Source organism: Delphinapterus leucas, chromosome 16, assembly GCF_059928025.1.
Source record: "Delphinapterus leucas isolate spDelLeu-1000000601 "Yukka" chromosome 16, BTC_Dleu_Yukka2, whole genome shotgun sequence".
Taxonomy (NCBI): domain Eukaryota; kingdom Metazoa; phylum Chordata; class Mammalia; order Artiodactyla; family Monodontidae; genus Delphinapterus; species Delphinapterus leucas.
In genome coordinates, this window is record NC_143144.1 from 17400475 (window position 1) to 17426880 (window position 26406).

The 26406-nt window shown below is 35.5% G+C and overlaps 1 protein-coding gene across 1 annotated transcript in view; it reads left to right on the forward strand.

The window, feature by feature from the left end:
• Positions 1–1064: 1064 nt before the first annotated feature.
• The window catches only part of CABCOCO1 (ciliary associated calcium binding coiled-coil 1), a 127415-nt gene continuing 102073 nt past the window's right edge, over positions 1065–26406 (forward strand). The window contains exons 1-3 of the mRNA XM_022560567.2: positions 1065–1298; positions 11437–11540; positions 17741–17910. Coding sequence (XP_022416275.1) covers positions 1218–1298; positions 11437–11540; positions 17741–17910 — 355 coding nt within the window. The 5' untranslated portion in view covers positions 1065–1217. The remainder of the gene's footprint in view (positions 1299–11436; positions 11541–17740; positions 17911–26406) is intronic.

Consider the following 26406-nt stretch of genomic DNA (forward strand, 5'->3'; position numbering starts at 1 on the left):
GGAAAGGAGGACGCCACAGTCCACTTAAAAGACTAATCAAACATATACAAAAGTAGAGACAATTCATAAACACCAGTTAGTACAAATTGTGTGCAAAATCTTAACAGTAAGACAAGGAAAGGCACAATTATCATGAGGTTATATAAAGCTAAAGTGTTCAATTTAGTTTGAAAGGCAGTGGGCAAATGTAAGAAGTCTATGATGGAAATATTATTTTGGCAGGTGTTGTACAGGATGGACTAAAGTCAAGAGAAACGTACAAACTAATACTAATCCTAATAATATCTGACTACAGGTACCAGATACTATTCTAAACATTCCCATATATTAACATGTTAAATCCTCACAGTAATGCAATGAGGCGGACACTGTCATTATCTCATTTTACAGATGGCGAAAGTGAAGCATTCAAATAATGTCTGATTTTTTGCAGTAAGCTTCCTGCATAGCAACTCCCACACAGGTTAATATAAGCAAAGCACATTTCATTATCAAAGCAGGTACTATCATCCAGAGAAGACTACTGATACTATTACTAAATGTATTGTTTTTCAATGTTTTTATTACGGAAAAATTCAAATATATATAAAGTAGAAATAATAGTGTAATGACCACACCCCCTCCATGTACCCAGTCTTGATTCTTCCACTATACCTCCACTCATTATCCATCTACCCGTCATGATTTTGCAGTAAATCGCTGGCATTTTACCATTTCATCATCACTAAATCTTTCAGCATGTTGTCTCTAGAAGATAAAGACGGTTTTTCCTTGTAAACATGACAATAACCTCCTAACACTTTAAAATAACAATTCCTTAATATCAAATGTCAATCAAGTGTCAATTCCAATAATATATCTCACTTTAATACTTATTGAGAACTTGCTATGTGTTCGCAGTGTTCACTTCCACGTACACTAGTTCGTTTAAACTGCTTTCTTTTTTTTTTTCTTTTTTTTCACTCTTACTGAAAGGAACGAGTCTGTCTCTACTCGGTGATTCAAGGCACCGCCGCAGGCCTTTCCGGCAGAGCGCCCCGCAGCGGCCGGACCCGTGTCTCCCGCTCCCAACGCCACCAGGTCCCAACCCTCTCCCAGGTGGGGACGCGGTTCCGGACCGGAAGCCGCTGTGCGTGGTGCTCACTTCCCCAGCCCAGCGACCCCGGCCCCGCCCCGGTTGCCCCAGCGACGAGGGGCCGCCGTACGGCGGCTGGATCATGGCGGCGTCTGTGGGGACGACTCCCGGGGGGACGACCCCCGCGGGGATGACTCCGGCGGGAACCACGCCCGAGTCGGAGGTACGCCGTCCCTGCCCGGTACCCGCGACCCCCGAGCGCCCGCCCCCTGCCCGCGGCCGAGGCTGGTCCCGGGGAGGCGCCTCCCGCCGGGGGTTGGGTGCGCGGACCCGAGTGTCGGAGGGTTTGGGAGCGGGTCCCGGGCGGCGCGGGCTCCGGGGGAGTGAGAGGGGGTCCCGGAGCCACCGCCCCGCGCTCCCCGAGCCCTGCCGCTCGACGCGCCTCGTGCTCTCGAGTGTAAACTAGAAATCCTTCCGTTGGACGGTTCATTCGTTGCCCCAAAGGCCTCACAAGGACGCCTTTTTCCCCGGATTCTCAGCACTTGAAAGGGAATTCTGGCAATCTTGAATGGGCCTGACTCTTTTGGAAATTACTACTAATTCACTTCAGATGATCACAGTTCCTGTTGCTCAAAAGCTGTCGTGGAATAATTACTCTTCATTGGTAGTGGATAGATTGATATTTGAAGGCCAGTGTTTCCCTTATTATTTTGCTGTTTCTCTAAATAATAAATACATAATAGGAGATGGGACAAAGGAGGAACGCCTGGAAAATCGACCTTCCGGTTATGGCTTAGTTGCTCATCAGCCCCTTGTTTTTAGGAAAAGTATTTAACGCCCATGGGCCTCCAGTGGTTTCCTGTGTAAAATAAAGATTTTTCCTCAGGCCCCTCCGAACACCAGTTCTCAGTAATAAATGGGTTCTAGGTAACTTGAGTTACTCACAAGTTTTGTATCCTGAGATTTTAATTAAGAATATATGCCAGATATTACTAAAAAATGTTTAAATCTTCACATACTTGAGTCAATCATGTTGTCCTAAGAAGTTTTTAATTCTGTTTTTTTAAGACTCTGAAGGTGAATAATGTTATAATTAACATTGCTAGGCTCAACTTCCTTGTTTGTGTAAATAACATTTTTTTTTGTACAGAAGATATGTATTAGCTGCAGTTTTATAAATGAGGAAACGCAGAGCCAGTGAATTCAGTGCCTTGCCCAGAGAGAGATGTGCAAGTCATTCCCAAGCCATTCTTCCCAATACTGTGTGCAGACCACTAAAGCATGTGGATTCTCCTATGAGCCTTTTGAAATTAGCATACATTAAAAATACATTTTAATGTGATAAACTGGTTACTAACCCAGTTACTCCCTTGTGATCTCTAATGTAAGTAATATAGTTTCAAAAGTGGCATAGGAAATTTCCCAATTAAATCGTGTTATTTAAATATATACAAAAACTTACTTATGAGAATGTACAGTTGTCAGTGTACACCCACATATATAGTTTCCCATGTAGATAATGTCCTTTGTAAGAAAGACTGATAATTTGGGGTTAATGAGCCTGCACTTCAGAAAAAAATACCCCATAATTTTTCTTTTTTTAAAAGATACGAAGAAGTGCCATGTTCCAGGAAAAAAATAATCACTTTTTATAATGGATGAGTCAAACGAATACATATAGACGTTAGGTGATTATCTGCCATCTTAACCCTGTCAGTGGGCACTTTTGTAAACTTCTTGGAGAAGCAAGTATTCCCCATGACAATCAATAGTCTTTTAGTAACAAACCGAACAAATCAAGTTGGAATTTGGACTCACTTAACTGTGCTCATTTACTAAGATTAACACACTGCATGGTCAAAACTCCATTTTCCATTCTAATGAAAGCAGAGTTCCTGTAATTCATGGAGTAGACAGTTGATCCCTAGTGTTATGTCATTCATTAGAATAAGTCCTGCCTGCCACCCATTTGTGCCCACTGTGGGTTTCAGGGGTTAGATAGAAAAGACAGCAAAAATCTCTCTCGGTGTGTCTGTTCCCAAGGCTACATCTTTTCAGTTAGGTACTGAAAGGTTCTTCTCAGGTCAGATTGTTTACTGAATTGATCCCCCAAGACCTAGTCCCTTATAGTATTATTTCTTAATAATTCTTTATCCAAATTGACTTAGCCAGTGCACCATCCAGTCATCTGAGCCAAGCAGTAGTGAAATATTTCTTTTCTTGCCAAGTCTATTGGAAATAAAGCATAAGCTTCCAATAGTCTGAGGTTTCCCGTTTGTTGTTTGTTCTCAGTACCTAAAATAAAAACAGCACATTATCCCAGTCATATAGTAGGCACTCAGTAAAAATATAGCTTAACTAATTGAAATTATAGAGGGTCTGACATATGCCAGGAATGTAGTTATCACAGCTCAAAATCTGCTCTATAAGATACCTTGAACAAGCAGACATGAGATGCAGGTCCAGGAAAATATTTCTTATGTAATATTGCTTAAACTTTCTTTTGCCAACTTTCTGAATTCAACAGTCCAGTTTCTTTAGTAACATGGGAGTAAATGCCTCCTTCTAAAAGGTAAGACTAAACATTTGGGAGATATCTATTTAAATGCACAAGACTAGAGAAATGACGACAGTCTGAAAATAAGTATTTCCTACGTATATATCTGTAACTGAAAGGAGTTTATAAATTCTCCTAAGTTAATTTATAAGTGAGTTTGTAAATGAATACTTAGAATTCAATCATCAGTCTTTTATTGATAGTTTGTTCAAAAGCTGACTTTCTTAATATCTTCAAAAATACTATTTGGGACATGTAATCATTTAAGTATTATATGTAAAAGGACTACAACGCATATCAGAGACCTAAAAGAAAATGTAAATGATTATTTCCCAATTGCTTCTTTTGAATAATTTCCCTTAGTGTTAACAAATCCCCTAACAGATGACATTTATTCAATGCCTTTGGGACTTCCTCAGGACAAGGGGACACTTACATAATCCTGAGTGGAAAGATGATATCACCTGTGGTAAAAGCCTCAGTGTGTTTGGGGGAGGCCATAGACAATTCTCTCGACATTAGGCGGTCCCTACGGACCTTGAAAATAGCCCCCGCCCCGTCATTGGCAGGTTAGAGAGAAACACTTGGGGCTCAACTTGGGCACCAAGATGACCAGTTTCCTGCAGTTGCAATGTCATTCATGAGGTATTTATTGAAGCCATTTACAGCACATGGTGTAGATCAACCTGTGCAGGGCTATGGGAGGTTGCCAAAAAGTTGCTTAAAATATTGTTGAAAAAACAGTGCTAATATTCCTTAAAATGTGAATATACAGTATCATTATTTATCAGACACTTAGAACCTCTGGAAATATTGGCCTTGGGCTTGGAGGTATTGACAAACATTTGGGTTTGTCTTTTATCTTACCATTAGTCTTTGGGTTTCCTATCTTATTCTTATTTCCTGCTTCTTCTCCCCACTCTATCCTCCCTTTCAGGTTGCACAAATCATCTTCAATTTTTTTCTAATATTTAAAGTTTTATTTTACTAAAGTTAGGTCTTTAACACAGCTAAAATTAATTTTTGATGGATGTACTGTATATTTGAAATGAGGATCTAATTTTGTTTTCTCCTAGACATGAACCATCAATTATGCCAGTTTCATTTACTATAAATAAGCCATACTCTCTTCCCATGGAGAATGGACTGACTGCCGCTATCACATTACATATGTACATGAATGGGCACAAGAATGGCTGAAGAGTCAGTGGAACAGAATAGAGAATCCAACATTTATATATGTATATGTATAAATTTATACATGTAGGTATATTTTTGAATTTCCATTCTCTATTTTTTTACACTGACTAGTTTGTCCATTCTTGTGTTACTGCCAAACTACTTTATATTTAACTTTAATGTCTGATTTGGAAAGGTCCCTCTCACTATTTTTCTTTTTCAAAATGTATGTATTCTTCCATAAGAACTTGAAAAAATGATTTCAATAGTTACAAAATGATACAGAATGATACAGTTGAGATTTGAGATTGTCATTGCATTATACTTGTAATGTGGGAAGGATTTAATTTTTTAAATTTTATTTATTTTATTTTTGGCTACATTGGGTCTTCGTTGCTGTGCGCGGGCTTCTCATTGTGGTGGCTTCTCTTGTTGGCGGAGCACCGGCTCTAGGCGCACGGGCTTCAGTAGTTGTGGCTCGCGGGCTCTAGAGCGCAGGCTCAATAATTGCGGCGCACGGGCTTAGTTGCTCTGTGGCATGTGGGATCTTCCTGGACCAGGGCTCGAACCCGTGTTCCTTGAATTGGCAGGTGGATTCCTAACCACTGCACCACCAGGGAGGCATAATTTTTTTTAATTTAAAGGTTTCCAATAAATCTCTTTTATCAAATCTTGTTATTAAACTTTGATAAAGTTTATAATTTCTTTAGGTACTATACCTTTCTTATATATTTTTAATCCAGTTTAATCAATTTTAATGCCATTTACATTTATAATTAGTTTCTAATACAGAGGAGAGCAGTTAACCTTTGTATCTTTATGTTATATGTAACCATCTTAGAAGTTTCTTATTAGCTCAGACCATGTTAGTACAATGTCATGTTTCTTAGGTGTGCAGCCATGTAATCTTCAAGTAAAGATTTTTTAATGTCCTCATTTCTAATATTTAAGCCACATATTTCATTTTCTTATTATATTATTAGACTCGCTATAGTGAGTTTAATTACAATAATGTTACTAGCCAGAATCCCTTTTTTGTTCCTGGTTTTCATAAGAATACATCAGTGTTTCTTCATTCAATATAATTTTTTGGCGTATAATCTTTTTTATGTTTAGCTATTCTTTTTTTTAATATTATTTTTATTTTTTGGCTGTGTCGGGTCTTAGTTGTGGGCACGGGATCTTTTGTTGTGGCACACGGGCTTAGTTGCCCCGTGGCATGTGGGATCTTAGTTCCCCAACTAGAGATTGAACCAGCATCCCCTGCCTTGTAAAGAGGATTATTTTCTTTTTTTTTCTTTCTTTTTTTTTTTTTTTTTTGCGGTATGCGGGCCTCTCACTGCTGTGGCCTCTCCCGTTGCGGAGCACAGGCTCCGGACGCGCAGGTTCAGCAGCCATGGCTCACGGGCCCAGCCTCTCCGTGGCATGTGGGATCTTCCCGGACCCGGGCACAAACCCATGTCCCCTGCATCGGCAGGCGGCCTCTTAACCACTGCGCTACCAGGGAAGCCCTAAAGAGGATTCTTAACCACTGGACCACCAGGAAAGTCCCTAACTTTTCTTTTTTTAATTCATATTTTACTGAGAGTTTTGCTGCTGAATTCTTACAAATGCCTGTTTATTATTTATTTTTATAATCATATTATTTTATCATTTAATTTGTCTTAAGTATATGAGACTTATTAATGATAATCTGTCCTTGCATTTCTGAAATTAACCTTATTTGCTCATAATGATAGCTTATTATTCTTTTAGTACAATGCTGGATTCAGTGTTCTAAGGTATTATTTTAACTAGAATTTTTGCATCTGAATTCATTAATGATTTTGACTTATAATTTCCTTTCTGTGCTAATTCAGGTTTTTGTGTATAGCCTGTGCTGGCTTCTAAAAAATGAATTATCTATGGTCTATAATTATTAGACTAACAGAATTTATGTGTTCTTGATTGTTCAATAGAACTTCAAGTGTAAACTATCTGGACATGGTGACCTTTTAAAAAGTAGACTTCCAGTTTAGTTCATGTTTGGTCAGGTCCATTTCTTCCCTTACCCTTCCTTGGTCAAATTTGATAACGTATATATTCCTAGGAAATCACCCATTTCCTTGTAATTTTCAAATGTATTTTCATTTAATGTGGCATGTATTTATTTTTTCTTTAATCGCATTTGCCCAAGATTTGCCTGTTTTATTCATTATTTTAAAGAACTAGCTCTTGCTTTTATTTATTCTTCTTTCATCTACTTTTTGTCTTAAATTGGCTCCTTATGGTGTCCAGGACTATAGTGAGGTGAGTGAGGGGTGCCAAAAAATTCAGTAGTCAAGAGAAACTATATTTTAATGCAATATTTTAAAAACCAAAATTAATGCAAAAAGTCCATAATAGATCTAAATTTTAAATAAAGACAGCATCACTATTACTGATTTTTCCTTTTTGCCTCAGGCTCCAACATGGCTCAACACAGCGCTGCTTCTTAGTTCATTTATTTTCAGGCTTGAAGAAAGCCTTTCAAAATGTGGAAATTGTAGACCATTCTCTGTTCTCTAAGACTGTGAAACACCTCTTAGGCATCTTTGGTGAACTGTGCTATCTTTTTTTAGTGGACATTTATTAAGAGTCTTGTAAGACATACCACTGATGGATACAAAGGTGCCCCCAAAGGCTTAAATTCTAGAAGAAAGACATATGTACAAATGTGGAAAGTTGAGGTTACATTAGAGAAAAAAATTCAGAGAAGAAGTTATCTGACAATATCAGGCTTACAATTTTAATGCTTCTGGAATAACAGCTAAAATCCAGCAGGTGGTGGAATAAAATGAGTTACAGTGCAGTTTAGCTTACGTATTTTCCTAGTCAGAGATGTAATTTTACAGAGAAAGTGGTAATTACATATTTACATTTTTATTAACCTATTCATGAATTTTCCATTGTATCTTTAATTTTTACAAATCAGAATGTATGTATCAAAAGATTAAAGATTTTTAACCACCTTATATCCTTTCTAGGTACATGGCAGTATATAAACAAACAAAAGAAAAGCTCTCGTTTAAAATAGGTCCAGGAATTCAATTTAAGACAAAAGAAAACAAAAAACCAGAGGCAAACCCTCCTACAAGATGATTATCTTAAGCTATCAAGTTTTAGTAAAAAATGAGGCACTAATATTAGGCACCTTAGCTAGAATTATTATTGTACAAAAGATTTAGATTATTGTATTCTCTTTCAGTGCTTGTGTGACCTATTTTCTCCTGTTCAGAAAATTTTCAAATCTAATACAATTGATCTGAATGTCTGTATAATGTACCTTTCATATATATCTTTATTCATTATGAATAATGATAGCAATCTTGTATGTAGTACAACATATCAGAATGATTTTTTAACATGAATCCAAATTTAGGTTCAAATGCCTTGCTGTAAGTCACAGAATTCATCAATATTCAAACCATCATGAGATCTCCAAATCCAGGTCCTGCTTTTTATCATGCTCCATCATCTAACAGTGTCATCACAGGATGGAGATGAATTCAGACAGTTGATAAACAACCTATGTTGACCTAACTAGGACCTGCAGAATTCTAAAAAGAAGTAAAAGATTGAATGACTGTCCCTGAGGAATTTACAATCTAATGGGATTAACAGTAGTAATAATTATACTTTACTGCTAATAATTTAAAAAAAATACATGTAACTAACAAATATTTAAACAAATATATAGCCATACATTATGGACTAAAATACTATTCTGTCTAAAAACTGAGTGCATTTAATTTGATTTACAAGTGTCTGAGTGCCTACTAGGTGCGAGGTATTATATTAGATACTCAAATATTTTTTCATACTAAATTTATAATCTAATAGTATGACCTACTTTAGGTTAATTTGCCAACTCTAAGATTATGAAAAGATAGCTAATAAAATAGCATATTTTATTTCTAAGTTGGATTTTTAAAAATAAAAATATAATAACCTAATATTAAATTACAAACGTTAAACTGATTTTCATTACCAATGAGTATTAGCTTTGGGATTTTTCTGTTCTTGAAATAAGGCAAGTTTGGAATGTGATCTTCTTAACTATAGCAAAATGTTTCCTACTCTTACTCATTGGAGCTTATTCACATGGAAAACTAAATGACTGTTGAATTAAAAACATTTGCCCCATCTCTCCCCCAAATCTCACAATCCTTTTTAAAATGTATTTATTTAAATTTTGTTGAAGTATAGTTGATTTACAATGTTGTGTTAATTCTGTACAGAAAAGTGACTCAGTTATACATATATATATTCTTTTTCATATTCTTTTCCATTATGGTTTGTCACAAGATATTAAATATAGTACCCTGTGCTATACAATAGGACCTTGCTGTTTATCCATTCTGTGTATAATAGTTTGCCTCTACTAATCCCAAACTCCAGTTCTTTTCTCCCTACCCCTCTTCCCCCTTGGCAACCACAAGTCTGTTCTGTATATCTGTGAGTCTCTTTTTGTTTCATAGATATGTTGATTTGTGTTATATTTTAGATTCCACATATAAGTGTTATCATATGGTATTTGTCTTTCTCTTTCTGACTTTACTTAGTATGATAATCTTTAGGTCTATCCATGTTGCTGCAAATGGTATTATTTCATTCTTTTTTATGGCTGAGTAATAGTCCAGCACGCGCGCGCGCGCACACACACACACACACACACACACCACATCTTCTTTATCCATTCATCTGTCAGTGGACATTAGGTTGTTTCCATGTCTTGGCTATTGTGAATAGTGCTGCTGTGAACATAGGGGTGTATGTATCTTTTTGAATTATATTTTTTTCTGAGTATATGCCCAGGAGTGGGGTTGCTGGGTCATATGGCAACTCTGTTTTTAGTTTTTTGAGGACCCTCCATACTGTTTTCCATAGTGGCTGCACCAATTTACATTCCCACCAACAGTGGAGGAGGGTTCCCTTTTCTCCACACCCTCTCCAGCACTTGTTATTTGTAGACTTTTTAATCATGGCCATTCTGGCTGGCGTAAATCTCACAATCCTTTATTTTCATGGAGCTACTGGTGTCTTATCTCTTTTTCAGTCTTCTTTTCCATCCCCCATTCACAGCTCTTCTCTTCATGCTCTAGCTTTGGGCAGTTTCATCCATTCTCATACTTGTAGTGACTCCTAAACCAACATCCGTAAACTTGACCTTTCTTGACTCTAGGATTTCTAATTAACCTCTAAACATTTCTTTCTTCTATGTATATTCCACCTAAAATTCAACCACTGAAACCAAATTCATCATCTTGCCTTCTTAAAACTAGCATCATCTTCCAAAACTCTTATTTGTGTTGGTGTGATAAGAGTGTCACATATGCTTTTACAGATTGTACTCTGAACAAAAGGACTCAGCTGAGGGTTGAGCAGGAGCTGAAACTACACTCTGTTCACAAGTGGTGCACTTGGGTGCAGGACTGCATCAACCTTAAGCCTTTAGTACTTCCTCCACCCAGAGAGGATGCCTTTGTCTAGTTCACACAAAGGTGGCATATGTGCTGTTGGAGGCCCTGAGTATCAACACCTTTTTCTTCTAGTCACCTATTTCAGAAACTCAGACTCTCCATTCATTCTTCCCTCCTTTAGTCCCCCAAATGTAATATGTTGTATTTATCCCTTTCTGTTCTGCACACTGCTGGGAGCCCAGTGCAGCCCAATGCCTCATTCCTGAACTGTTCTAACAACCTTTTCATTTAACTCTTCCTTTTTGTCCTTCACCCTGCTACAGAGTACCCTTCATTAAAGCATAGTTTTGTCATTTCATTGCTCAAAAACTTCACGGTCCCTTATTGCCCGTAAAGAACAAACTCTTCAGCCTGTCATTCTTCAACCAGCCATGGTCTAAAATATGTATGGTGCCTTGTGCAGTATCTTGTGTATTGTAATCACTCAGTAAATCTTTATTAAATTATTTAAGATCTCCTGTGATATATTTCCAATGCCCACCTTCCACTTAGGTCCAACTAGTCCCCTGTGTGTGCCCTAGGCACCACTGTGAACTACTTTGTATTTACAGAACCGGTACCCAACTGTCCTGTCTTTATCACCTTGGTGTTGCTGAGTCGTTCACCTGGGACATTATCCATGCTCAGTCTCACAAAGGCTATTTCTCTCTGTAGACTTTCCTTGTCCTGTTGCTGTCCTTGTTGTCCCTTCCTTCCTTTAGACTGAATGACATCTTTATTATGGCTCACTTATTCTGTTTCCTTGTTTTAAAGTCACTTTTAGTTTGTTCCTTCTACAAGATGTTAAGCTTCTTGAGGATAACAAGTCTTTCTTACTTGTCTTTGCCTCCTCTTGTGCCCCAAGTTCAATGAGGAATATATATTCAAAAATGTTTGTTAATTGAAAACCATCACCTCACCCAGTTTTAAATATGCACAAAAGACAGGTTGACTAACGATTCAGCTTTTCAGAAGAGAGGTACCATTACTTAAAGACAGAAGGGAAAAGAGATTATCTAGGAGACTGTTGTTTTTAAATTTTTTCCTGATAGCACTGAGACAAAAGTAAGAACAAATTTTGATATCATTGGGATTAATATGTGAAACGTGATTGAAATAACTTATTCCACATTTTTTTTTCGTAGAAGGATACTGAATTCCAGGAACATGAAAGGATTCTGTGTCCAGATTTTCTTTCAGTTGCCCAGATCACCGAAATGCTAGCAGAGGATGTAGATGGAGTTCAACAGTAAGTACTTCAATATTACAACCAAATATGGAACAGTTCTAGTTCTGCATCTATAAATGGTCATGATATGTTATTACACATTTTAAACCTATTTCCAAAATATTTGTTATTATATTTTGCACAGATATATATATCCAGACTGTGGAACACAAAAATTCTCAAACAACTGACTTGTTTCCACTGCTCAGCAGCCTTCTTTATGGGAGAAATGGATTTCAACCAACTTGCTAATCTTAACAGAGAATAGGGATTTATTGTTAAAAGCAGCCATTAGCATATGCCATCTTCTTTTCTCTTTCATTTGTAAAACTGTCAGTATGCACAAGAACCTTTAGGTCTTCTGTCTCATCATGACAAGAGTAAGATGTATTTTCTGTAATATTAATAGTGAATACATTTTATAATTTTGGAAATCCTGAATATTAGCCATCCACCTGTGATTTTTATTGGATATGAAGCTATGCTAAGTATTCTAATCTCATACATTTTGCTTAAATATGTGAATATAACTGAATTTATAGGTATCAGTTCTAATATACGTACATCCTATTCTTAAGGCCATTGATTTCTACAGTAGATCATTTACTTAGGACTCTAATATATACTCAGATATATCCACCACACAAATTCTGAAAAGATGTTTTTAGTAATCATTCATTTTAAAAATTATCTCACTCTAATAATGGAAGCCTGATCGGTTATAATGTGTGGAGTGTGGGGACAATGTGATGATGTTCTGGACTGTAATGTTCCAGGGTAAGATTTCTGTAGTCCGGTCATCTGGATGTAAGCCGAGCATTGTCGACCATAATGGGCAAATGGAAAATGACTTCGTCAGTGGTTATCATTTGCAAATCTTACAAATATTATGGAATAGAGGTGATTTACTGCTGAGAAGGAAATATATGACAGATGTACTTGCTGGAAGAGAGATTTGAGAAGGGAAGGCATATTAAGAGCAGGCAAATGACACTGACAGGCCTTATCCTGAAATGCTCTTCGCCTCCACTGCCTTCAAATCCTGCTAGAAATCCTGGTGATCTGTGATTTGGTCATACTACTTACTATCTGCATTTTTAGAAGTATTACTCAGTTAAAAATTTCACAGGTTTAAGAATTTTATGGTGATGTTACCATATTTATAGAAATGAATGCTCATTGGGAATTCTTATTTTTTAGTGTCAGAATTGATTAGAAAAATGCATTTATTGTATTAATATCACTGATTAAGCTTCAAGTAACTATTATCTTCGATTTCTAGGTAACCCCAAATGTTGGTCATTGAAATGCAAAAAATAGGTATTTAAAACTAGGCAGGGGGCTTCCCTGGTGGCGCAGTGTTTGAGAGTCCGCCTGTCGATGCGGGGGACACGGGTTCGTGCCCCGGTCTGGGAAGATCCCACATGCCGCGGAGCAGTTGGGCCCGTGAGCCGTGGCCACTGAGCCTGTGCGTCCGGAGCCTGTGCTCCGCAACGGGAGAAGCCACAGCAGTGAGAGGCCCACGTACCACAAAAAAAAAAAAAAAACAAAAAAAAACTAGGCAGATAGTAGATTAATACAGTGTAAATGACATATATTTAATATAGTTTATAATTTGTTTGTATTAAATAATAAATACAAGATGTTATATTAAATGCAGTTAATATTAAATAAAATTTATTGCAAACAAACGCTTTTTAGACTTGTGTATTTCTCATCACATCTTAAGTTGTACTGTGTATGACCATCTTTTGTGACAATCTTTTTCTCTTTTTCAATTACTGGCTCTCTTTTTTGTTAAATATCTAAACTCAAAGTATTTTTAATATGTAAGAGGTGAGGTCTAGAAGAAAGTAAATGATACAGAAGTTAGCTGCTGTATAGAAACAACCAGGTTTAACAGCAGGTTGACCTAAAAGGTCATTCTTTTAGGGTGTGCCTATGACCATCTCATTAATAGAATTCATCTGAAGTAATCTCAAATTTTAGGGCATCGATTTTGGATAAATGACAACAGTTTTATGTCAGGAGCCATTTCTTTGAAAAGTAATTTTCTTGAGGTTTTTTACATGATTTTTGTAACAGTAATCCTGAATTATTTGTAGCCAGTCATTCATTTTCCATATAAAATAGCATTATTATAAATGGGGATTATACACCTTTCAAAATGACAGAAATATAATTGAGGTATCACGTCACCAAGTGGCAAAAGTATGCCAAAATCATACAGTCTACGAAGCTATAAACCTACTAAAATAAATTATGGGACATTAGCACATTTCCCTACCTTTAAAAATTTTGTTGCATAAAAGCAACCAACCAAATGAAACATTAAAGTATCATTAAAATATATTTCTGGAATACACTTCAAGCAAAGTTAAATGTCTGGGTACATTTCTCATCATTTCCTAACTACTATCTATGATTCATGTTTTAATGTAACCCTGATTTTATTTACAGATCCACCCAAATCCCTTTTGAAAAAAGGATAGGGACTAAATTGAAAATAACTATTTAAACACAGAAGTAAGGTGGAGAGATCTTTTAATAACCTCTCTATAATTGGTTTCCATGAGCTGTTCAGCTCTTGCCTTAAGGCTTATTTCTGCATGTCATCATATTTAAAAAATAAAAGGCACTCCAATTTCAAGAGCAGGCAAGAATAATGTAATATTTTTACTGAAATTCTTGGTGAGACAAAGTAGGTAGTTACATCACCTATCACTATAGCAAAACTTCCTAAATCACCATTAAGCATCTTTCTCTTTCCTTACATTCTCTCATGCTACATCTGTGGCCATCTCTCCCCTCTCCCCTGTTCCATCTCCCTTTATTCCCAGAGGAAAAGCTTACAGATTTAACAGTAAAATGCATGGAAACTTTGCATTCAAACCACAGCAGTGTCTTGCTCCTAATGCCTCCCTGCTTAGTTTCCTTTGGAGTGAAATAACTGAATGAAGAACAGAAATGTTAAATATTTAGCCTGCAGTTCAAGTTGAAGGTTAAGATTCAAATGGTACTATGGAAAGTGATGGAGGGGACATTAGGGAAAGAGAGCGAAGGTGGAGGAAACTTAAAGAGACTTCATATTATTCTTAGGCAATTGTCTATTAGTATATAGTTAAACATTGAAAAAATAAAAATGTAAAGCAAAGAACACATGCCACTATTCAGGTCAGATATTTAATTAAAACAATAACATGCAGATGAAGAATACACTTAGAAGGAAGACTAACTTCTGTAAACAGAAGAAAATGTTAGGCAAAAGCTGATGATTAAAGAGGGCATTGATTTCATAAAACAAGATAAAAGAAGAGATTATAAAATATGTAAATTAAGACGCTTTTAACACTAAGGCAAGAAACTAAGGTAAAGAATAAATCCAATATAGAACTTATTTTGCTGAAAATCAAGGCAGTAATGGAAAACAAATTTAAGAAAACATTCAAAATGCATATTAAAGCAATTGGAAGATGCTAGAATATACATCTAACTTAGTGTATAAGAAAAAAATACTTTAAACTTCATAAAATAAAAGTTTGATAGAAGATAAAATAAGAAAAGTTGCTGTTCAAAACTATGTATCAAACAAATATACTCTTATTGTAAACTGCCCCAAAAAAGCTTTGATTTAAATATTTTAATAGAATAAAACTTCATGTATTACCTCATCTCTGGGATAAAGAAAGTCACCTAGAGAGGAAAATTATCAGGCAGGCCTCAGACTTTTCCTTAGCAACATTAGGTAGCAGAAATCAGTAGAGTGAAAAGTAAGTTAATTTAGGGAGTCAAAAGAATATAATTCAGAATAAAATACTAATGGGGTTGTTTTAGTTAATCCATGTATTGGTTGAGGTAGTATTTTATTTTCTATGTGGATAGTCAATGCTGCCAGCATCATTTTTGAAGAATTCATACTTCCCTCACTGATTTGAAATACTACCTCTGTCATATACCAATTCCCATATATATTGGGTCTGTTTCTGGGCTTTCTGTTCCATTGGCCTATTTGTTGATTCCATTAAAATACCACAAGTTTTTATTACTATAGACATTTTCCTACTGACTTTTACTTAAGAATAAATGGTATTATACATTAAACATTGGAAAATAAATCTTGCTGACTGATATCCAGTGCAAATGGAAGATGCCTGGCTAGTGAGGTAACCTTCTTCCCCAGATTGCCTCCCCATTCATTTCTGCATCTACAATTTGATTTGTGTGCTTGACAAAATGTATCAGTTGGGATGCTTTTAATTGCATGTAGCATAAAAAACTGATCATATTGACCTAAAAATAAAGTATACACACATTTACACACACACAGACACACACACACGTGTATGTAAAATATCACATAACGGGACATTCAGAGATAGATTGACTCCAGGGTTGGTTGACTCAAGTCCTCAATAGTATCAAGAAGTAACGCTTAGTCTTAGGACTGATTTTGCTTATGGTTATAAAATAACTGCCAGCAGCAGCCAAAGCTACTTACTTAACTCTTCTGATTTTTGTTCCACAGAAGAAAATGACCCTTACCATTAGTTATGAATTAACTAGAACAATTTAGGAGAGTGCTCACTGTAGATCAATAATTATTATAGAGAATGCCATATACTGAAAGGCATTATATGGCATTATGAGAAGGGAGATGAGAAGCATGACTGGCTGAAAAGACTCAGATCTCACTTTGGGTGTTGGGGTCTACGCAGATACTACTGTAAATGAAATGTATATTAGAGAGTGAGTTAAACGCAACATCAGCTTTATTTATTCCCAGACTTGTTTAATCTTGCTGTATTCATTATTCTGATTGTGTAATTTATTTCAGTATTGTGAATAATAAGGACTCTTTTTTTGTAAATGGTAGTATAAAGTTGTCACACACACACACACACAAACACACATACACACATTCATACAGACATTCCCTCAGAAATCACATATAAGCATCTAGGCAATACCAATTCCATTTCTACTAACAAGGAGATGCTGAAAGCACAGACCACAAACTGTGAGGATGCCCACCAGAAACACTGTAGATCAAGCAGAAGTGCAGGAGAAATTACAAGGAGGATGTACATAGTGGAAGATCTGAGAATAAGCTTAAAAATATACTTATTCTCCCAGGTGAGGAGAAAACCCTGAAGTGCCATTTCAAGAACCCTTGTTTGCAATAGCAAGACCAGAATACACAGGCTTAGAGCAGATACTTTCCATGTTTACAAGAAATAGATTGTTTATGTGATAGTGAAGAGAACCTATTCTACTTTTTCCCTTTTTCCCACTAACTGAAAAAAGAATAAAAACTAGAATAATTGACTAAAATTATATCATATAGAAAACATCTTGTAATATGGCCAGGTTTGAGCATTAAGCAAGGAGGTTACATACAAAGACACTGCAAGAAAAAAATTGAAGAATAGAAAAAAGAAATGGCAGGCAAAGAAAATACACCAGAAGAATATGGCCACAAACAAACAAAAAATGATCAAATATTTACCATGAGTTAAGAACACTTACGAAGCAATCACAAGAGCATAAGACAGATACAAAAATTCAAGGTAGAGATAAGGAAAGGTGATGAAACATTTTTTAAAGAAGTAGAAAAGGCGAGATCTCGCAGAGGTGAAAGTTATAAGCAGCCCAAGGGAGAATTAACACTGCTGAAAACACAAGAGATATAGAAGACAGTAATAAGAAAAGCATATAAAATGAAAAGGAAATTGACTTAAATTTTTTTTGAAGTTCAAAGAGAAAATTACAGTTATAGAAAAAAATGAGTAAAATATACATAATTGGAATTCTTTAAAAAAGAAAGCAGAATGAATATTTAACAATCTAGTTCCAGAACATTGTCAGAAATAAAAGAAACTTGATTGTATACATGGAAAAAGACATTGAATTTGAGGGAAAAGGAAAACGAAAATTTACTATACTTCAAAGATAAAATGAAGAAAGAGGGGAGGAGAAAAAGATTTACAAGAAGTAGAGAAAAGACCAATAAGAGTTTGCACGCATGCTCGCTCTCTCGCTCTCTCTCTGTTTCTCTTTTGAATGCCATTTTTGACTTCGGCTTTTGATATAACCATGGATATTTTCAGATTATGAGCATTATAGAATTTTCATTCAAGAAAAATACCTGTTTTCAAAACTTAGAAAAGGAACTGTTCATTATTTAATCAATTTTAATATCTGGATTTTTCTTTTTGTTACAGGAAACTGGAAAAGTTTCTGAATTTCAGAAATCTTCAAACCTGTTTAAAGGAAGCCAGTCTACTAGATTATTATGTATCTGGATTTTTGTGGGCGAGAGGAATGGACTTTTCTATTATTCAATATTCAAAATTTATGACTTTACTGGATATGTTACTTCATAATCTTAAAAGTAAGTAGATTATTTTTTCTTTTTTTAAGAAACGAAAATTTAGCCCACTGTCTAAATTAATCTTCTTCTGTCTAAATTAATGTTCTTCAGCAAAAGTTCCTAATTTTATTGTTTTTTAGCAAAAATATAGTTCATATCTTCATTAAGTTATAAAGCTTCAAATAATACTTAACAAGGCTAAAGTTCTCATAGTAATTAATTTGCCAAATATGTTACTTTCATTTTGAAATCTTATTAGTGCCATCCATCCCCAAAATGTCAAGTAGCTCAGATTTATCTAGATATTTTTTCATTTTTTGAGCTGTTTTCATCTCATCTTACCTGTAATTATTATTGGGATATCTCAGGATTACTGTTAATAGGAGGTACTTTGGTCAATATCAAAACCCCATGAAATAGACATTATTCACATACACTTATATTTTGTGACTTTTTTTCTTACATAAAATTGAAATGAGTTACTACAGGAAATTTGGAAATTCTTCCTTGGAGCAATTTAAAATGTGATGACTTTTGTTTGAGAATAAACAGAATTGCTATTTGGAAGGAGGAAAAGAAAGAAATCTATCATTTATTTATTGCCAAGTCTGCACTAGGCAGTATGTTTGGTTCTAATCTTTAACATACATTATGGAATGCAGAGCAACTCCTGCAGGGGAGGTATTGTAATCACTATTTCAGAGTTGAGCAAGCAGTCCAGAGAACAAAGTTGCATAGCCGGGAAGTAGAAGAACTAGAACTTCAATCTTAGAGTATATAATCAAAAGACCTTGAGCATAATAAACGCAAAGGTGTTTCTGACTCAGTTGAAAGACATGCTTGTGTCTATGGGAGAGAGCTTCCTTCCTTCCTCCCTCCCTCCTTCCTTCCCTCCCTTCCTCCCTTCCTTCCTTCCTTTCTTCCTTCCTCCTTCCTTCCTTCCTTTTTGTCTCTTCTTTTCTTTTTGGTTGTTTGCTTGTTTTTAGTTTCTTTTTTTTTTAATTTGGGCAGGTAGAAGACCCTGTCACCCCTGAAGAATTGTCACCATCATCCTAGTAAAATTTATGCATGGCTTTTGGTCACAAAAAGCTTATTCTGTTCTATGTATCAATTTCTAACTATACAGATGCAGGGGAAATATTAAGTGAGCTAGCAAAATTAGTAGAGAAGCCACTTCTGCCCCATGTGTTCTTCCTCCTCCTCATCACCCGTAACAAGGGAAGAATTGGTAGTTCTTGTATGTGAGGAGAAGAAATCACTATTTTCCTTCTCTACAAATAGGAGAATTTCATCTTTGCTTTTACTTAGGTATGGGTGCCATGTTAAACATAAATAACAGTACCAATAGAAGAAAAAAATAATTGATAATGAAAAAAATTGTATGATATTAACTGACTGATTTCAAATTATCCTGCACATAAGAACATAGTATAAAACTAACACAAGGGCTTCCCTGGTGGCACAGTGGTTGAGAGTCCGCCTGCCAATGCAGGGGACACAGGTTCGTGCCCCGGTCCAGGAAGATCCCACATGCCGCGGAGTGGCTAGGCCCGTGAGCCATGGCCGCTGAGCCTGCGCCTCCAGAGCCTGTGGTCCGCAACGGAAGAGGCCACAACAGTGAGAGGCCCGCGTACCACAAAAAAAAAAAAAAAAAAAAAACACAAAAACTGAAGTCTCAGGTAGTTAGTCCTGAGAATTCAGTCTTTTCCAGTATTACAATTAAAAATACATATTTTATTAAGAGACCTGATAAATAATATAACATTGGTTGAACTACAACCTTCCAAAAAAGAATTCTTAGTATATCATCAAAAAGACAGACTTTGGCTGTTTTTTTCCTCATACACAAATATTTGTAGAATCTTTGAGTACTACATGTCTCGAAACATATTCTTTTAACACTGTTGCCGAAATTACTGGGCAAAGAACAATGTCAATATCAACTTGCATGGAAAATAATATTATTATTGCCAACAATAAGATGAAGTAGATATGGAGATTATATGGCAAAGACTTCAAAATAGCTATTATAAAATAACTTAAATGAAAAGTTATACACATTGTTGAAACAAATGTTAAAATATAAAGAATCATGAAAGAAATGGAAGGTATAAAGAAGAAACAGATTAAAATTTTAGAACCAAATTATACAGTGACCAAAATTTAAATCTCGCTGGATGGAATCAACAGCGGAATGGAGAAATCAGTGACCTTGAAGATAGAACAATAGAAATTATCCAATCTGCACAATACAGAGAAAAAAAGACTGGCAAGCAAATGAACAAAACCTCAGGGACCTGTGGGACAATGGAAGTTCTAATATACATATCATCAGTGTCCCAAAAGGAGAAAGACTACAGTGCTAAACAAACATTTGAAGAAGCAATGGATGAAAACTTCCCAAATTTAGCAAAAGACATAAGCCTGTAAATTCACGATGCTGACTAGGCCACAAACAGGGTAAACCAAAAGAAAAACAACATCAACTGACTGGATCTAATTGACATTCAGAGAACAGTACACCCCAAAACAACAGAATAGTCATTCTTTTCAAGTGTGTATGGAACATTCACCAAGGTAGACTGTATCCTGTGTCATAAAACAACCTTAAATTTAAAGTAATTGACTTACTTCACTCTGTATGACAGACTCTAGGTCCCTCCACCTCACTACAAATAACTCAATTTCGTTTCTTTTTATGGCTGAATAATACTCCATTGTGTATATGTGCCACATCTTCTTTATCCATTCATCTGTTGATGGACACTTAAGTTGCTTCCATGTCCTGGCTGTTGTAAATAGAGCTGCAATGAACATTTTGGTACATGACTCTTTTTCAATTATGGTTTTCTCAGGGTATATGCCCGGTAGTGGGATTGCTGGGTCGTATGGTGGTTCTATTTTTAGTTTTTTAAGGAACCTCCATACTATTCTCCATAGTGGCTGTATCAATTTACATTCCCACCAACAGTGCAAGAGGGTTCCCTTTTCTCTACACCCTCTCCAGCATTTATTGTTTGTAGGTTTTTTGATGATGGCCATTCTGATTGGTGTGAGGTGATACATCACTGTAGTTTTGACTTGCATTTCTCTAATGATTAATGATGTTGAGCATTCTTTCATGTGTTTGTTGACAATCTGTATATCTTCTCTGGAGAAATGTCTATTTAGGTCTTCTGCCCATTTTTGGATTGGGTTGTTTGCTTTTTTGATATTGAGCTGCATGAGCTGCTTGTACATTTTAGAGATTAATCCTTTGTCAGTTGCTTCATTTGCAAATATTTTCTCCCATTCTGAGGGTTGTCTTTTGGTCTTGTTTATGGTTTCCTTTGCTGTGCAAAAGCTTTTAAGTTTCATTATGTCCCATCTGTTTATTTTTGGTTTTATTTCCATTTCTCTAGGAGGTGGGTCAAAAAGGATCTCACTGTGATTTATGTCATAGAGTGTTCTGCCTATGTTTTCCTCTAAGAGTTTTATAGTGTCTGGCCTTACATTTAGGTCTTTAATCCATTTTGAGTTTATTTTTATGTATGGTGTTAGGGAGTGTTCTAATTTCATTCTTTTACATGTAGCTGTCCAGTTTTCCCAGCACCACTTATTGAAGAGGCTGTCTTTTCTCCACTGTATATTCTTGCCTCCTTTATCAAAGATAATGTGACCATATGTGTGTGGGTTTATCTCTGGGTTTTCTATCCTGTTTCATTGATCTATATTTCTGTTTTTGTGCCAGTACCATGCTCTCTTGATTACTGTCACTTTGTAGTATAGTCTGAAGTCAGGGAGCCTGATTCCTCCAGCTCCATTTTTCTTTCTCAAGATTGCTTTGGCTATTTGTGGTCTTTTGTGTTTCCATACATACTGTGAAATTTTTTGTTCTAGTTCTGTGAAAAAATGCCAGTGGTAGTTTGATAGGGATTGCATTGAATCTGTAGATTGCTTTGGGTAGTAGAGTCATTTTCACAATGTTGATTCTTCCAATCCAAGAACATGGTATGTCTCTCCATCTATTTGTATCATCTTTAATTTCTTTCATCAGTTTCTTATAATTTTCTGCATACAGGTCTTTTGTCTCCTTAGGTAGGAGTGAAGTAAGTCAGAAAGAGAAAAACAAAGACCGTATGCTAACACACATATATATGGAATCTTATAAAAAAAAAAGGTCACGAAGAACCTAGGGGCAAGACGGGAATAAAGACAGACCTACTAGAGAATGGACTTGAGGATACGGGGAGAGGGAAGGGTAAGCTGGGACAAAGTGAGAGAGTGGCATGGACATATATACACTACCAAATGTAAAATAGATAGCTAGTGGGAAGCAGCCACATAGCACAGGGAGATCAGCTTAGTGCTTTGTGACCACCTCAAGGGGCAGGATAGGGAGGGTGGGAGGGAGGGAGATGGAAGAGGAAAGAGATATGGGGACATATGTATATGTATAACTGATTCACTTTGTTATAAAGCAGAAACTAACGCACCATTGTAAAGCAATTATAATACTCCAATAAAGATGTTTAAAAATAAGTAAATAAAGTAATTGAAATTATACAAATATATTTTTGACCATAATGGAATTAAACAAGAAATTAATAATAGAAATATTTCAGGAAAATCTCTGAACACTTGGATATTAAACAGCACATTTCTTAACAGTCCATGAGTCAAAGAGAAAGTCTCAACAGATATTAGAAAAGATTTTTAAATGAATGATAATAAAACATGAAAATTTGTGTGATGCAGTTGAGCCGATGATAAGAGGGAAGTTTCTATCAGTAAATGCTTATATTAGAAAAGAATACAGTCTAAAATGAATAAGCTTAAACTTCAGAAAGCCAGAAGAAAAGAACATGGATCAAGCAGAAAAGAAAGAAATAAACAGAAATCAATGAAATTGAAAATGGAAAACCAATGGAGAAAAATCAATGAAACAAAAATCAGGATCTTTGAAACGATCAATAAAATTGATAAACAAGAAGCAAAACTAAGAAAAAAGATAGAAGGCACAGGTTATCATTATCAGATATAAAAAAAGGGTATCACTAAAGATCCTGCAGACATTTACAGAATATTAAGAGAATGCTAATTTTATACATACATTAGAAAACAAAAAGGAACTGACCAATTCTCAAAAACCACAAACTAACAAAACTCACCCAAGATGAAATAGACAACCTGATATTCCCATAATGATTTAAGAAATTGAGTTTGTTGCTAAAAACTTTTGGAAAAACTTCTTCAGTCCCAGATGTTTTCAATGGAAAATTCTATTAAACATTTAATGAAGAAATACCACCAATTATACATAACCTCTTCCAGAAATAGTGGAGGAAAGAACTCTTCCTAACTCATTTTCTGAGGCTAAAATTATCTTCATACCAAAACCTGACAAAGAGAGAGAAGAAGGAGAGGTGAGGGGAGAGGGAGAAGAAAGAGAAGGAAAAGGAAAAGTAGAGGAAAGGTGGCAGAGTAGGGATAGGAGAAGGAGAAGAAATTACAGAGCAATATCCCTAATGAATATAAAAAACATTCCCAACAAAATGTCATCAAAATGAATCAGGCAATTTATAAAAAGAATAATATGCATGACCAGTTGGGCTTTATCCCAGAAATTCAATGCTGGTTCAGGATTGAAAATCTGATCAATGTAAATAGTTGAAAGAAGAAAAAAACACATGATCATGTAAATACATGCAGAGAAAGCATTTGACTAAATACAATATCCATTCATTATGTTTTTAAAGTCAGAAAATTAAGAAAAGAAGTGATATTTGTCAACCTCATAAAAGACATCTACAAAAAAGCCACCATCATACTTAGTGGTAGAAAGACCAGATTCTTTCCTCATAAGATCAGGGTCAAGGTAAGAAAGTCTTCTCTCACCACTCCTATTCAACATAAGAATAGGAGTCTTAGCAATAAGTGCAGTATGGTGAGAAAAAGAAATAAAACACATGCAGATTGGAAAGGAAGGAATCAAGCAGTCCCTGTTCTTAGATGAAATGTTGCTCTATATACAAAATTACACAGAATCAAAACAATTCCTAGAACTAATGAGTTTAGCAAATTTGCAGGAATAAGGTCAAAACACACAAGTCAGTTGTATTTCAGTATGCTAGCAATGTACATTGGTTACCAAAATTTTAACAGATAATATCATTTACAATAACTCAAAAAATAATAGAAGTACTTGAGTATAAATCTAACAAAATGTACGCAATCTATATGCTAAAATGATGATAAAAGAAATAAAACCTGAACAAATGAAAAAACGTACTGTGTCCTTGGATTAGAAGTCTCCACATGGTAAAGATGTCTTCTAGGGCTTCCCTGTTGGCGCAGTGGTTGAGAGTCTGCCTGCTGATGCAGGGGACACGGGTTTGTGCCCCGGTCCGGGAAGATCCCACATGCCGTGGAGCGGCTGGGCCTGTGAGCCATGGCTTCTGAGCCTGCGCCTCCAGAGCCTGTGCTCCGCAACGGGAGAGGTCACAACAGTGAGAAGCCCGCGTACCGCAAAAAAAAAAAAAAGATTTCTTCTAAATTGATCTGTAGATTTAATGCAGTATCAATCCAAATCCCAGCAGGATTTTTTCTAGACATACTCACTGATTTTTTAAATTTATATGGAAAGGCTAAGGACCTAAAACAGCTAAAAATTTTTTGAAAAATAAGAGTAAAGCTGCATCCATCTTACCACTCAATTTAAGAATTACTATAAAGTTACAGTAATGAAGTCAGTGTGGAATTAGTGAAGAGATGAACACATAAATTGATGGAACAGAAGACAGAATTCAGAAATAGACTCACACAGAAATGGTCATCTGATTTTTTTTTATAAATATGCAAAAGCAATTCAGTGGAACCAGGTAGCCTTTTCAATAAATGTTGTTGGAACAACTGCTCATCTATTTTGAAAAAAATACACGTCAACCTGAACTTTCACTTGATACAATTAAATCTAAATGGCTCAGATATACATTTAAAATATAAAACTATAAATCTTTTAGAAGAAAACATAGGAGAAAATCTTCATGACCTTGCGTTATCAAGAAGTTGTTAGAAGTGAACCCCAAAACATGACCCATAAAAAAAATTGGATTTCATCAAATTTAAAAATTTTTGTTTTATGAACGTCATTGTTAAAAGAATGAAAAGACAAACTACAGACAGGGAAAAATATATTTGCAAATCACATATCTGAAAAAGGACTTGTAGTTGTAATATATAAAGAACTCTCAAAACTCAACAGTAAGAAAACAAACAACCCTATTAAAAATGGACAAAGCCATGAAAACCCATAACTTATGTTTAACCATCAGACAAACCCAAATTGAGGAATGTTGTACAAAATATTTGACCAGTCCTTTTCAAACTGATAAGGTTGTCAAAAACAAGAAAAGTCAAGAAACTATCAATCTAGGGGAACCTCAGGAGACATGACTACCAAGTGTAATGTGGTATCCTGGATGTGATCCTGGAACAGAAAAAGGACACTTAGTAAAAATTAAGGAAATCAAATAAAATATAGGCTTTAGTTAATTGTAATATATAAAATTGGTTTATTAGTCATAAATAAAGGTACCATGATAATGTTAGATGTTAAAAATAAGAGAAACTGTGTGGAGTGTGCAGGAATTCTCAATACTATTTTTGTAATTTTTCTATAAATATAAATCTTTTCCAAAATAAAGTTTATCTTATTTTAAAAATGGGCAAAGAATTTGAACAAACCCTTCACCAAAGAAGATATAAGGATAGCAAATAAACTCCTGAAAAGTTGTTCAACATCATTTGTCATTAGGGAAATATAAAATAAAACCACTATGACTAATATGTATAAAATAGATAACTAATGAGAAGCTTTTGTATAAAAATAAAGATGTTCAAAGAAAAGAAAAACACCTCTATGAAACCACTACACAACTATTAGAATGGCTAAACTAAAAAATACTGGCAATACCAAATGCTGACAAAGACACAGAGCACCTAGAACTCTTATGCTTTGCTTGTGGAAATGCAAAGTGGCACAGCCACTCTGGACAATAGTTGGCAGCGTCTTATAAAATTATATCCCATCCATCCCACTCCTAGGCATTACTCTAAAGAAAGAAAAACATATGTTCACCCAAAAACCTGTGCACGAATGTTGTCTAGCAGCTCTATTCATAAGTGCTCAAAACTGAATGTCTATCAATAGATGAACAGGTAAACTATGGTATATCCCTACAATGGAACACTACTCAGCAATAAAAGTGATTGAACCATGGTACGACAATTTGGATCCATCTCAGTAGCATCATACTGAGTTGAAGTCAGTCTCAAAAGATTGTATACTGTATCATTACATTTATGGGAAATCCTCAACAAGACACAACTATAGCAGTGGAGAACAAATCAGTGTTTGCCAGAGGTTGGGGTGAGAAGAGGACATAAAAGGATAGCATGAGGGAGTTTTTTGAGGTGATATAACTGTTCTGTATCACAATTGTAGTGGTGGTTACATGATCTTTACAAGAGTTTAAG